The sequence below is a fragment of the Eutrigla gurnardus genome (genome assembly GCF_963514095.1).
Source record: "Eutrigla gurnardus genome assembly, chromosome: 5".
Lineage (NCBI taxonomy): Eukaryota > Metazoa > Chordata > Actinopteri > Perciformes > Triglidae > Eutrigla > Eutrigla gurnardus.
This window is the reverse complement of record NC_139919.1, coordinates 26,901,625-26,916,828: the sequence shown is the minus strand read 5'-3', so window position 1 is coordinate 26,916,828 and position 15,204 is coordinate 26,901,625. Positions and strand designations below refer to the sequence as shown.

General features: G+C 44.7%; 1 protein-coding gene across 3 annotated transcripts in view; it reads right to left on the bottom strand.

Annotated features, from left to right (window-relative positions):
* Positions 1 to 15,204, bottom strand: part of gria1a (glutamate receptor, ionotropic, AMPA 1a) — a 61,059-nt gene that overhangs the window by 13,427 nt on the left and 32,428 nt on the right. For all 3 annotated transcript variants that reach the window (XM_084009162.1, XM_084009163.1, XM_084009164.1), the window contains exons 10-12: positions 14,571 to 14,777; positions 12,785 to 13,230; positions 799 to 997 (exon numbers count right to left, since the gene is read on the bottom strand). In XM_084009162.1, the coding sequence (XP_083865288.1) occupies positions 799 to 997; positions 12,785 to 13,230; positions 14,571 to 14,777 (852 nt within the window). The remainder of the gene's footprint in view (positions 1 to 798; positions 998 to 12,784; positions 13,231 to 14,570; positions 14,778 to 15,204) is intronic.

The window sequence follows — 15,204 nt, the reverse complement described above, 5'->3', positions numbered from 1 at the left end:
TGACGATGAGGAGGAGGAGACGGAGACAGTGTGAATACTTCATCAGGAAACGTTATAAATCTTTCTTTAATATTCAGTAAAAGGAATGATAGATGCTATTTGTTGGCATTTTATCAAGCAGGCGTTCTCCTCCGGTTCACTTCTCAAGGACCGGCCTCCCAAACTGGGCTGTTCATTTGTGTTATGGCACTGTCAGCTCTGATGACCAAATAAATATTCTGCTGACCCTCACCCATCGATGCCTCCGTATGAATCCACATTAATGTACTCAGGGTTATATTTCCTCACCACAAACTTTCAAGTGTTTACTTTTTTACAGCTTCGTTGGTTTTAATCCAAAGCAAGCTGAAAGTGGCGAAACACGTTGGGATCGACATGACGATGTATCGTCTCGGCACCGAGATACTCAAACGTAACTGATCGCTGAAATAATAATAATAATAATACATGTATTATATATAGCACTTTAAAGGTTGTCAAAGACACTTTACAAATAAATACAATTTAAAAAACAGTCAAAATCACGGGTTAAACTCACACATTAAAGGCAGTTATCTGCCATTCCCACCACTGGATTCAACAGGAAATGATGTAAGCATGTGATCCAGCATTCCTGTTTGTACTTCCTGTTTACTCTCCTAACTATAGCAGGGCCGGTAATGCAAACCCAACATCCCCTACCGCTGCTGCTTTCACATTAAAAGCATTCAACTGGTGGGGACTTTTATTGTGGAGCAGTTGCAGGAAATGCAAGGTATTCGTCCCATGGGGGTTTAGCACCGACTCTTTGTTTCTCACCCTGAAGAATTCTTTGGTGGAGCCGGCATCCAGCGTCCCATAGGCGATCTCCGTCTGCTTGGCCAAATCCTCAGCGCTCTCTATAGGAGACACCATCCTCTCCACCGTCAGGAAGGCGGCCAAGTTGGCCGTATAGGAGGAGATGATGATGAGGGTGAAGAACCACCAGACGCCTCCGACGATGCGGCCGGACAGAGAGCTAAAAAAACATGGATAAATAGGAGAAAATCAATGAAACGTCAACACAGTGACTCACAGTGACAATCAGGAAACGCGATCTGCGAACGTTGCGATGTTCACACCATCCAAAATGACCTACATTACATCACACCCCCTCTGCACTCGCACACCGAGCTCGGAGAGCTTAGACCAATGTGCTGTGGAGAGATAACCAGTTCCACAAAGGCCCACTCAGCTTCCTGCCTGCCAAATTAATCTCACTTTAAGAAAGTTGCCAATATGTTTCATGGACCCACGCACATTAATTGTTGGGGGATTAATAGGCAGAGGAGGAACACTTAGCCGCTGCTCTAATTGCACTTACGAAATCAAAAAACAAAACAAAATAAATAAAAAAAACCCCAACAACTTGATGATTTGTGAGCAAAATCCTCTTGAGTCAAATCCCTTCCTTCTCTCTCTCTCTCTCCCTGTCTCTCTGTGTGTCTCTTCACCTCAAGAGAAGCTCGAGCAGCAACAGCAGAAATCATGTTGCGTTACATACCGGGTCCCCCGACAAGCGCCGAGGCACAGAGCCGGAGAGCTTACGCAACCAAAATGACACAAATCTGAAACAAAAAAAAGGCTTTCATGATTCACCTTTGTGCCGTCAAGCCAAATGCAGCGTGAACATGAAGGCGAGATTAAGTACGGGGGGAGGAAAGGAAGAAAAAAAAGAAGAAGGGAGAAGCTAAAAACATAATCATTTAAGATGCTTTTCAGATGACGGGCGGATGATGAAAGAGCAGTCGGGGAGCGAGCGGAGAGCAGACGCAGGATGGATGCAGAGCCTTTGAAAAGTCAGTTGGGAGAGTGCAGAGCTGTCTGCAGAGTGTGTGAGTGTGTGTGTGTGTGTGTGAGTGTTTTGACTTGTTAACTGATCACTGTTCAAAAAGGGTGTGAGGAAGGTTAAGCTTTTTTTCTGTGCAGTGAGGAATAGCAACACGTTTTTCTCTGTTTTTTTATCTATAAATATTTCAGTGCATATTTAGCGTTGCATTAAAACAAGTCCCGATTCTCCTGCGTCAGAACTCTTCATTTCAGCTCGACACAGAAATAAAATGAGCACACGGTTGATGCTCATTAATGTATGACATCTCAGACTTCAGGTAAAGGCAACAAGGTCTGGTCCTGGATATAATTATAGAAACAACCCACCAATCAGAGGGTGCGAGAGAAAATACAGGACCAATGGTTGAACAAGTAGAAATCATCCAATGGGGATTTGATGGATCGAGTGCATAAATATCAAGAGCATTTCCATCGGATGACTTAAAAGTTTAATATCAGCATGAGAATGAAATGTAAGTGATCACAATAAGATCTTCATCGAACAACTTTGTTTCATTTTCGATAAAAACACAACATTTTTGTCTATAAAATGTTAGAAAAATAAATGAAAAGAAACTGGAATCTTCTGATTCCTTGTTTTGTCCGACCAACAAAACACCCAAATTTCATCACAGCAGCAAATTCTCCCGCTTTGAGCTGCAATCATATTGTAATTTATTTTTTATATTTTTGTGCTTGTGGGGGAGAAATAAAAGGAAATGAAATCCTAGATTGATTATCAATTTTTTTTGACACAATATGAGGAAAAAAAAAGCTTCTCTGCGTTTCAGGAAATCACGTTGTTTCACCTGAAGAGGGTCGAAGGACGGAAACGCTGACCAACAAAGAAGTGGACAGGAAGTGTGTTAGAGCGAGAGAGGGGAGAGAGAGAGAGAGAAATGGCAGAGATTAAAAGTAAACTGGATCGTACCACCAGAGGCTGACAAACTCCTTAGCTCTGACTGCTTCTGGCCTCCAGAGATGGCAGTAAACAGCTGTCTAATCCTTCTCCTCCAATCGCCCTCTTTTTCTTCCCCTCGCTCCTTTCCTTTTCCCACAATCCACAGTACGTGTCCAGCGTGCGCCCTGCCCGTCACTGACAAACGCTGTGTTTGAACAATGGCCTACACCGTGGCACTGACATCACTATGCACACACACACACACACACACACACACACACACACACACACACACACGCACACACACACACACACACACACGCTTTCTTCCTGACGACAATGATTGTGTTTCTTTTAAAAGAACGAGCAAGTCGGCATTTATCGTGCGACTGAAAGAGATGTTGATGTTCTCCTGCAGCAGTCTTCCTCCTCCTCCTCCTCCTCCTCCAGCCGAGCGAAGCGGCAAACACAGACCTGTTTGTCTCCTTTTGAACTGGCTTCCTCGGAGCCTCCTTTTTTTCCCCGCTCCTCATACATTATTGCACAGCAGCCGACCTCGGCGAAAACATTAACTAAGCCGTCTTATTACAGTAAGAGAAATCTTTCCCAAGCAGCGCTGTAATTTCATAGTCTTGTTAAAGGCAATGATTAATCAATTATTCACTCTGCCCCCCTTTTTATTGCATTACAAAGAAAAAGGAACGGTAATGGAAGCTGTAAAAAGCAGCCGCTGCACAGCGGTGATGTATACAGGGATGCAACACAATGTGTGTGTCATTAAAACGGAAACGGTTTTCAGATACTTCATTATTATTTTGTATTACAAAAAGTGATGACTGTTTTTTCCCTTTTCCTTTAGAACAACATTTGAGGGCAACGACAGGATATTTTAAAGAATTTCAAACTCTTAATTCCTTTTTGGAGGGGGCAACGTTATAAAGCAGCATTAACATCACATCATGAAGCAAGTGTTTGCTCTGTGTTTGGTCTCCACCATCATCCAACTCTTTACCAGCTCGTCGCTGACATTTGTAGGTTACTTATGTAACTCTGGTTCTCTGGTTTCTCACAACGTGAGAGCGTTTCCACAAACATAAAGCCATTTGATCTGTTTTTAATATAAAAATAATAATTATAGCAGCTTTAATGAATGAATCCAGGTGTTTTTGAGTCGATCCCGAGCAAAGAGTGTGTTTATGTGAATAAGAGACACCGACGCTCCTTCGTTTGTGTGTCTATGATGATGGACAACCAAACGAATTGGAGAATCTCTCCCAGTATGTCAGATCCAGATCTCCATCCTTTGCTATATGATCTCCACCCACAGCTCCCCGAGAATCTGCTGTAGCTCTAAACTCCCATTAGAATTCCCCCAGCTGGCCTCCTCTATTCGATATGGTAATTAGCGATGACTAATGACTTTAGCAAGTGTAAAAAATGAGCCAGTAATGGCCACATTACAATGGATTAGGAATTACAGAGGTTTAAACGAGAAAGAAAATGGTCTCTAATTATGGTGTGATTCTAAGACAAGTCAGGGACGGAATAGGAGTTTTCTGCTACGCTGCTTTTTTCTTAAACATGAGCTTTGACAGCTGTATGTTCGTCATGACAGCGGCGGTCTGGTCTGGTCTGGATGGGGAGGCTTGTTTCCTGTGAGTCAATAAGAGCGACGGGCTGGCGGAGTCTGCAAGTGGAAAAGAAAGCATGCATAGAAGCAGAAAACCTACACACACACACACACACACACACACGACGTGGTGTAATAACAGAGTCTAAAGTGTTAGTGCGAATGTGCTGACTAATTGGCCATTACTGTGGCGAATTACAAGGAAATATCCTTAGCAACCGCAGCTCGCTAGATGTGAAAGAGGAGACAGAGATACTAATAAAAAGACAAAAACAAACTAAATCCAACACCGATGCATTATTTATATAAAGACCACATCAGAGAGCATCCACTAATCAACACAAAAAGATCACAGCAGCTAAAATGAGACTGTGTATTTTTATGTGCCCTCACGCAGAGACCTCCTCTGGAGGTTCAGCCAAATAAATACGTCAGTAAATATTGCTTTTCTATATCGCTGGGCACATCAGTTGTTTCTTCTTCTTCAAAAGTGAATTATTGAGCTCCCTAGTCATTTTTCTAAGGTGTGTAGGGGGGCGATTTAAAAAAAAAAGGTTGCTTTTGTGGCAGAAATAAACCGTGAAATACTCGGTGCACCCACAAAAGGATGCAACCCGACTGCACTGCCAAGCACACAGCTTCCTGGTGCTCCTGTGCTATTTGCAAAAAAAAAATATTCATGCATTTGGTGCAAGATCACACATTTTTTTTTCGATTTTTAGAGATGGTGATACAGTAACTAAAGCAGACAAACTGGGATATCAAATCCCAAATATGGTTTTAAATTCCTTGCCTACAGTTTGGAGGAATCCGATGCCGAAAAAGGGGGGAAGTTATAATATCATTAATGCAACAACTGCAGATCAGACGATGCAGATAGTGGTTGCAAATGATTTGAGCGCTAGCCGCAATCAATTCTTCATGAATTGGCCTGTCCGTCTGATGAATTGATAATTGAGGCAAAGCATTAGAATGACATCATCTGTTTGCTGAACAGTGCAGGCAGAATGTCGGGCTGCAGCTTCGTCACGTTTGCATGAAATTACAGCAAAAAAAGAACAAAAAATGCATTTATTGGACTCCTATTTTGCATCTCCGCTGCATTCGACTGGTTTCACCGTCCCTTTTCGACTTCCTGACTCGGATCAGCTTGTGTAATTAGCGTTTCCTCAACTACGCCTTAGCTGCTTGTAAATGTTATGAGTTGATAAAAGTTTTATTAAGCTCTCAATTCCCCCGCAGCGTCCGCGGCGAAACAACAGCCCCGTTTGAAAACATGCATAATAATGTGGGCATGTCTGGATAATTGACCAGAATAAAGTATTTATAAACGTGATTACCTTTTAGTGCAAAGTCTGATGCTAACGTGGGTCGCCGTGGTTACTCCAACCACACGCAAAAGGAACATTTCAAAATTTATCTAAGCTCCAAGCAGACATGGAAACACACACGATGCTGTTATTCTGTCTCTCTGTCCTGACATTATACTAAATGATGCTCCGGTAGTTTTGTGTGCTCGCTTTTATTTTGATAGCCGCACTACCTTTAAGATCGTCTTGTCAGAGCTCTTCGAGGCCAAACATGCAAGCTTCAAGCAGAAAGCATGAAATGATGATTTATTAAAACGCCCCCCTCTCTCTCCCCCGCTAAAGGTCGGTATTACCATGCCATTGAGTTAAAAAGAGAATATTATGATAATGTTGTTACCAGCCTGCAGCAACCTCACAGAAACTTAATTACACTTGTTCGAGTACACAATAGAACAAAAAAACGACCAAAAAAGAAAGCATTATGAGTCAAATGTTATGTAATTGTTTAATGCACGTCTGTATCGTTTCAGAAGGAGCGCAACAAACAAAGGAGGCTCGTTTTTTGAGGCGGCGGCGCATGAAAACGCAGCGATTAAGCTGCCAGCCAATCGATGGGATCGAGACGGAGGATGTCATCGTCGGAACCGCCTGCTCATATCGTGGATGGCGTCTCAGCCTCGTGGAACCTGAGATAAGTCAGTGCTGGATGAGCTGTGAGCTCGCCCACACACGTACAGCGTCTTAGTCACTCCAGCCACAAAAACAAGGAATCCAAAAAAACAGATTCAGCAACCATTGGCTGTAAAAACTGCATCAACACACACATGTGGACTGATTTACATTCAGATGTATGACAACACGGGGAGGTGACATGCACGGCCACTCATCTGCAGAGACACTTGATGTGAAGCTGCACGGCTCTGACACAAAAAGAAAAACATGAAGTGTCTTTTCATGGTTGCCATGGTAGCACACTCTGCACTCCAAACAGTACAGCTGAGCTGAGAGTTTAGTCATCTCACTCCCCCTCCCCTCCCTCCCTCTATAAGGGGGACCACCCCTATGGTGTGATAGCATCACATATTACAGGGTGAAAGCCGTCATTAGGGCTCCTCACGATTGATACGCCTCCTTCCAGTCAAACTATTGGTTTTCCTTCTGCTGCAGGTAGACTTCCCTTCGGACCCGCCGCCGTGTAATTCATGGCTGCAGGAAAGGCATTCGTACGCTGTCACAGCTTGATTACAGCAGACATCCTCTCTGCTGCGGGAAACGTGTGTGAGACTGCGTTTTAAATGCAGATTTGACGGCTGGTACGCCTCTGAGGGGATGCTGGTGTCTTTGTCTGTCTACGGAGCGAGATACCCCAGTGAGATCCCCCGGTGTGTGTGTGTGTGTGTGTGTGTGTGTGTGTGGTTGCTGCATGTATGATCAAAAGTTGCCTTCACGCAGATAAATAAAACATAAGCGATGCCGTGAACTAAACTGAACCGTCTCTTCATGAATAAATCATTCCCTCCTCGCGAGTCTTCCCCAACTACTTTGACAACAACTCACCAACACAACAATTATGTAACTCAGTGGCTCGTAACACGATTTCATCTCTTGTTGCTAGCGATAATAATAATAATACGTTTTAAAAGCAAAGTGATGCATATGATAAATAATTCCCTTCATCAGGAAAAAACAATCACTGAGGGATTGATTAGCAACCGAACAGACACTTACATTTGATGGTACACACACCGCATTCATGAGATCATCATCTTAAAGGGTTGGCTGCGTTGCAGAGATGTGTACAGTACGTTGAAGAAATGAGCAAAAGGAAGAGAAACATCCGCTGAGCGTCCTGAAATAAACACGTGCATACATCAAGAAGAAAATAATAAAAAGGATTCAAATAGTAGCAGCAGCGGCGGTGCCAAAGTTACATCTTACGAGTCTTTTTTAGATTTTCAACACTATTCAGCCAGCCATACTGAGTGCACAATAAATATAAAGTTGAAGAGGACTGAAAACTTGGTTGAGAGATTTTCATGTCTTTTTTTATTCGTCAAAGTCCCATTCACAGCCGGCGCTTAATGCAGCCTCAAGCAGGGACCGTTTGAAAAAGCTCTCCAATGGCGGTGCGTTCAAGAACACTCCGCAGATGTTCACAATCGAATTACTACCAACCGAAACAACAACGTGTCACCGCGTGACAAAAACATCAGAAACGCTGACCCCTCCCCCCCTCCCTATCCCCCGGGGGGTTTCCCATAACGCACCGTGATCCCGATCCATTATTGGATGAGAAATTGCTGAGGTGGCAGGCGAGGTGTTGAGTGACAGAGCTGATTTATTTCAGTCTACAATCATGTAACAAGAGCAAAACACAGGCAGCGAGGAGAGGAGACAACTCCACAGGGGACACACACACACACACACACACACACACACACACACACACACACACACACACACAGACATAAACGTCTCAAATCACATTCGCCGGAGGAACATCCTGAACCCCACGCACCTTTTTCTCAAGTTCTGCCAACAGCTCCCAGCCGGCGAGCTTCATGTGGAAATTGCGAGCTAAGTTGAAATCGGCGAGGTCGAGTGGATGAACGTATATAAACGCTGCATGTTTTCTGAATTCGCCCCCCCCCCCCCCCCCCCTTTTCGCCTTTGATTTCACGTCCCCGTCTGAAAAGTGAATTCCACCCGTGTTTTAAACACGCCACCGTTTGTGCTGCAGCCATAAAAGATGTTTTCAACAGATTTTTTTCCCCGGGCCCCCAAGGTCAAACACGTTTGAGGCAATCTGAACATGGCCCGGGATTGCGATTAGCATTTCTCTGATCCCGATCCGAGAAGTTGCATGAAACGATTAGACGCCTACAGCCAAACAGAAGAGCGTGGTGTTATCTTCTGGAAGCATCAGCGATGAGAAGGGGGGGGGGGGAACGTGCCGCACATGATAAATTCTTCACCACCGAGCCACTGGAAGAGGAAGAGAAATCCATAAAGGATGGAAAGCAAGAGGAGACGAGAGGACTGAAAAGAGGTGATAGGATTGGGGGAATTGGGGATGGAGGGGGGGGGGGGGGGGGGATCACTCTCAGAGTCCACCTGTCGGCAGAGATAAACACAGGGAGGGCCCAGCAGCACGGACCGGGGCTTATGGGAGGGCCTGACTGACAGCACTGACATTTGGAAAGAGCACAGTAAACAAGGTCTCAGAGAACAAATAGCAGGGGGGAGGGGGGGGGCACTTAAGTACTGTACACATTCATGCATCACAATAATGCATGAATACATGTATGCACACACACCTATACATGTTTATGTGTAGTAAAGGGACACTAAAAGGCATCCCTTTTCACTTTGCTCTACAAAGACGTGGTGAAAAAATGTGTTTTGAGCCAAACAACACAATTTCCACTCCACTTACACTTCCAATACACAAAACACACAAAATGTAAACACACACACACACACACACACACACACACACACACACACCCTGCAAACTTTAGGTAACTTCAGATCGGTCGAGGCTTTATCCGAAGCACGAGATGCTCCGTGCTTTCAAGTACAACTCCAACGTACACCCACGTCATGATTGGACGGGACGGGATGATGTCATTTAAAGAATAAAACACACACAGGAGACCCGTGTTCGAGTCACAACGTGTTTCTCTGTCACTTTTGGAAACAGCCGTTCGTGTCGATTGTTGTTTTTAAGTTTCACGTTCACTTTAGAGATGCAGCGATTTTAAACCTCAACGGTGATTTTTTTTCTCTACTTAAAACTGACTAAGTGGTTTTGTTGCCTGAACCTGTGTTTTGGTTTGATTTCACAGCGTTAGCCACTTGTTTACGACGACCACAGGAATGAGAACACGTCGTCCAATCAGGTACTGTTCGGTGGCAGACAAAGGACATGGTAATAGGGGCTTGCTTTAAATAGAACCAGCCTATACACACACACACACACACACACACACACACACACACACACACACACACACACACACACACACACACACACACACACACACACACACACACACACACACACAGAAAGAGGCAGACAGGGAAATTAAACACGCCTACTGATCAATCCAGGACAGAGTGGATCGTCAGTGCTGTTGCTTGGCCCTTTTGTCTCTGATTAAATGGCGAAGGCATAAAGAGTGAGCTGCCTACCTCGGAGCTGAAAGCACCTCCGGAACATTCTGTTCTCACCTTTTTAACACAAAAGGCTCAGCGACGGTAGTTTACAAGCAGCTGCTCAGAAATGTCAGAAAATTCAGAATGTCTCTTACATGGTTTTCATATATCTTTTAAGACCAAACAGTAATAGATTCTAGTAAAAAATAAGTTCATGTGTAACGAATAATCTGACTAATGTGTATAAATATATAAAATAGCCGATATGTTTAGATTTTTTTTATTACCATTTTTATGTAATAATATGCATACGGGTTCCACGACTGTAAACTTTGTGATGTATCGCTGATTTTCTCACAATTTTCTGTTGCTGTAAAAAGACATTAAATCATATGTTGTTGTTGAGGGTTTTTTCTGAAACATAACAGTAAAATAATAATCCAGTAAATGGAAGACATCGAAAAAAAGAAATGACAGAAAATAAAGATGTTTTGCGTCGAGCGAGAGTTTAGAAACACCTTATTATAAGGATAGAAGGCTAATTATACCTGGGAATGGATGAAAGGAAAGTGCATAAACACAGTAAATGAGCCCCCCCCCCAACACACACACAAGAACAAAAGTGTTCTCATAAAAGCATCTTTGGGTAGAAAAAAAAACCCTTCTGAAAATGGCAAAACTGCAACGGTGTTCAGACGCAACCCGACAACCGAACACGCGAGGTTCCGCCTGCTTTCATCGGACCGAACGCGAGCAGCAACGTGGCGTGTCCTTTTAAAGTTAGCTCCATTAACATGCACCTCCGCGTGTGAATACGGCGGGCTGCGCTAACTAGAGCAACTAGGTCACCCAAATATTCAACGGAGGAGATGCTTCCCTTCAGGGCGGCATTCAGCGGGGTGAAACATTCACCGTGTTGCCTTTCAAGACACCGAGCAGACTCCACCATGCTGATCGCTACACCGGACCGCTGCACACGCTGTCCGACTCCTGGCGTGTTTTTTTCCCTTTCTGGCTCCCAGCTGTGTCAAGACACAGAAAAAGGGCCGGCGAGAGTCACCTTGGAAGGACATTGTAAAGACATTTCAAGTCTTTGGGGGGATACGAGTCCTTAAAGCTGCAGACACTGAGGGAATCTTCTGTTCCACCTGAAATCTATTTAAACGGCAAAAAAAAGTGCCAAATTGGTCCCGTTGCCGAGCGGATACGACTCAACGCAACAATTTTATTGCTGCTATGTCCTGACTTGAGACAATAAGGCTTGTTTTTAGTTTTTTTCTTTCCACTGGGGATGAAAAACAATATGTTCTCACATCTGGCGAAGTTAACAGTCAGTGAAACGTCTTGCATCAGCAGAGCTTGCCTTCCACTTCTTCCCCCCCAAGCGAAACAAATGCAAACACTGTGCAAATACGCGTGAACCCATGTGTGGTCAAGCACGCAGAGATTTGTGTGTGTGTGTGTGTGTGTGTGCATGCAAAAAGACACCACAGGGAATGGAAAATTTGCTGTTGCATGGTGACATTCTCTCTCTCTCTCTCCCTGCGAGACAGAAGGAAATCAATAGTTATTGAAGATGCATTTTCTGGCTCAGACAATAAGCGTGGTCCTGCTACGGAGCCAAGCGGAGTCTCCAGGCAGAACACGGTAAATGTCAGGTGAGGGCCCGCGGGTGTATCGGAGGGATCCCGTATCTACATCATGTCCTGCTGAGCACCTGCAGCCTGCAGGCCTGCGGGTGCAGCCAATTTTCTTCCTTTTTGATATTTGTGTAAGGTAAGAAAATACATCTTTTATAAATGCCAAGATAAAAATGGTGTTTCTTTAACCCTTCAGCTGCTCGGTCGGGGAGATTGACCGTCAACACAACACAACCCCCGAAATAAAAGACAAGATGATTATAATCTCATGGTAGCTGGTCCTGCAGATAGTTATTTCGAGACATCCGTCAACATGGAAGCAAATGAAACACGCCGCATTGTTTCTGGAAACAATGGCTACTGAATTCGTATTAAATATCGTCTTCAACTCCATGAGGGCCACACACTAAATCCTTCAAACTTGAAGCCCGGGAAATGACATTGGATCGTCTAAACCCGCATACGAGTATTCTCCCGAAGCAGCGAGCCTCTTCTACCCTCACGGCAAAGTTACTACGGATGTATTATGCATACGTTCACATTGCACGTATACATAATGAATGTAGTTTAATGTTTAAAGAGACAAGAGGCTCCGTGTCTTTCCGTGACCTAACCTGTCTCTGCCGGTTCAGAGCTAACGGCGATAATACTGACATTAGCTCCTCATCTCCTCTCCGCTACTCCCTCTGGAAAGCTCAGAACGTCGATCTCGGTGTCTCTAATTTCAGACACTTAATGAGATTTTTAATTGGTGACCTTTTCCGGAATGGTTTCGTACCCATGGCTCATGAGAGCACTTGAGGGGAAGCCGACACGTACCGCTCGATATTCTCGCCAGGATCCTTAATAACAATCTCCAAAAAGGGGTCCATTGTGTACCTTCACCCACGGACGGGTGGATCGATACGCACGGTGATGTATGGATAGATATGAAATGTTGAAAACACTGAAGGGAGCTAACAACAAGTTTTTATAAGTTCACGGCATGTTTATACCCCAACAGGAAGGATCTGAAGACACCATGGCCACCGTCGTAAACTCCCTCTGCTTCTCATCATCACACTTTTATCGCTGCTCTGCAGGACGAGTGGCCAGGAAAGAACAAAATCCCAATAAGCAAAGCCCGACTGAGTTGGAGAAGAAAGCAACACAGCGCGTTGGAGCGTTGGTGGGGCAGACAGGAATATATTGCACGTGGGTGGCGCTTAGTGTCTCTTTGTGTACGGACAAACAAAAGCGGAGACTCAAAGCACCGAGGATGCAACGCATCAGCGTTTGTGGCCCCCGGGTGTCTTACCGTGGCGAGATATCGCAGCCCTGCTGCATGAAGGCCCCCAGCGAGAACCACAGGGAGTTGAATATGCCAAACTCGTTGGTCTGCTCGGGACTCTGCTGGTTGGGGTTCTGCTGCGTCGGCGTCTGGCCCTGCTGCACCCCGTTGGAGGCCGACGCCTGGGTGGGGGTCTGCGGCTCGCCGCCCTCCTCGTAGTCCTCGGCGTGCCACTCGTACGGGCTGAAGCGGCTGACGAGGAAGAGCACGACGCTGACGCCGATGTAGGCGAACACGATGCACATCCAGATCTCGTACGCCAGCGGGTCCAGGAAGGAGAACACGCCGGGTTTGGATTTGGTGGGTTTCTTGATCATGATGGAGATGCCGAGGGACATGAAGGGCTTGGAGAAGTCGATCACTTCTTCACGGACCAGCGTGATGGTCAGAGGGGCCACGGCCACGTCTGCTTTCTGAGGGAGGCAGACAGACAGGCATGTAGACAGAAGTACACAGTGGCAATAATCACACATGTACTGTAGTTTGTGTTTAGTGCTAATTAGCAAATGGTAGCATGCTTCAACCTTCAACGTGATCGGCCTCTGTGTTCGGTTAGAAGAGCGCAGTTTATACCGCTGATAAGCTAATATGCGTTGCTAATGCATGTTGCTAATGCATGTTGCTAATGCATGTTGCTATGCATGTTGCTAATGCATGTTGCTAATCCATGTTGCTAATGCATGTTGCTAATGCATGTTGCTATGCATGTTGCTAATGCATGTTGCTATGCATGTTGCTAATGCATGTTGCTAATCCATGTTGCTAATGCATGTTGCTAATGCATGTTGCTAATGCATGTTGCTATGCATGTTGCTAATGCATGTTGCTATGCATGTTGCTATGCATGTTGCTAATGCATGTTGCTAATGCATGTTGCTAATCCATGTTGCTAATGCATGTTGCTAATGCATGTTGCTAATACATGTTGCTAATTTTTGTGCCTTGACAGCATCAATTTCCTTTGATATTGGCATCCTACACTTTTCATCTCTCTCTCTTTCTGAATAACTCAAACTGGGAGAAACTGAACAAGCGTGAGCTCTTTGGCTGATCGCCATCATCAACCCATCCGAAGCACTTCAGGGTTCAGTGTCTGACTCGAGGACACTCGAGATACGGACAGCAGAAACGAAGGATTGAACCTCCAACCTCGTGGTTAAAGGACAAACCGCTTTACCCCCCTGAACGAGCCTCCTTGAGTGATATCGGCCTGTTGATTTAGATAACCACCCTGGAGATAAGCCGGCGTTCAAAGGCGAACTGTAATGGATATCGACTGAAATATGAAAAGGTAAAAAGTAGTTTTTAAAAAAAAATATTTCGACGAGTTTCTTCGATTTTCTTCAGATTTATAAACCTCATCCAGCAGGAAATCCAGCTGTGAACGGTCAGCCTGCTGTGAACCGACCCGATGGGGGGGATTTGACTACAGAATACGGCGATCACGTTTCTAGATTTCGTTGTAAATGAAAGGACGAGTTAATGAAATCAGATCAGATGTTGCAAACAAAATGGGCATTTTTTTTTTATCTTGTGGCCACAATTATGTGAAAGGATTAGATGAAAGGAATGGATGAAAGGATAGTATCTTGCAAAAAGCTCAAGGCAGCCTACTAGAATAAAGCTAGAATAATTCTCAACTTTGATTGATTGATTTTTTTTAAGGCCAAACAGCAAATTTTTTGTAGTTGATGTCTATTTTCCAGCGTTTAATTGGGGGATAATAATCCAACAAAAGGATCCGCCCACTCACCCCGTACACCAGTTCTCCCACCATGCCGTTCCACATCTTGGTTTCCGGATCCCGGGCTCCGTACTTGCCATCCGAGACCACCTTCAGCTTGTACTGGTAGCCCACGTGTTTGGCGATCTCCGCGGCCAGCTCCACGATGTAGCCCTCGTACTTGTCGTTCCCGGTGAGCACCTCGTGGTTCTTCTTCAGCATCACGTACGGAGACTCCTGTCGGAGGCGAGGGGCAAACCACACGGCCGTCGATTCTAATTCAATTACGGAAACACTTGGCTGATGTGAAAACGAGATGTATACGCCGCCGAAGCTGTTGTGACTAACATACGTTTGTCGTTCAGCGGGGCAGCTTGTGAAGCTAATTAAGTCAGAGACAATGGCGTTATGGATGATAATAAAGCTTGAGCATGTAGTTAAGTTTTATAATGCTATTCAAAACATTGGGACGGAAGCGTATCATGCTTCTGTGCATCACTTATCTTTTCTACCCTTTGCTCACAGCTGAGAGGCTTTGGTATAAAAAAAAAATCTCTTAAAAGAACAGATTGTAATAAGAAATTACCAGGTATTATTTTGGCTTTGTTCCTTAAAGGTATGGTGTGTAATTCAAACACAAAAAGATGACTAAGTATTATCATTA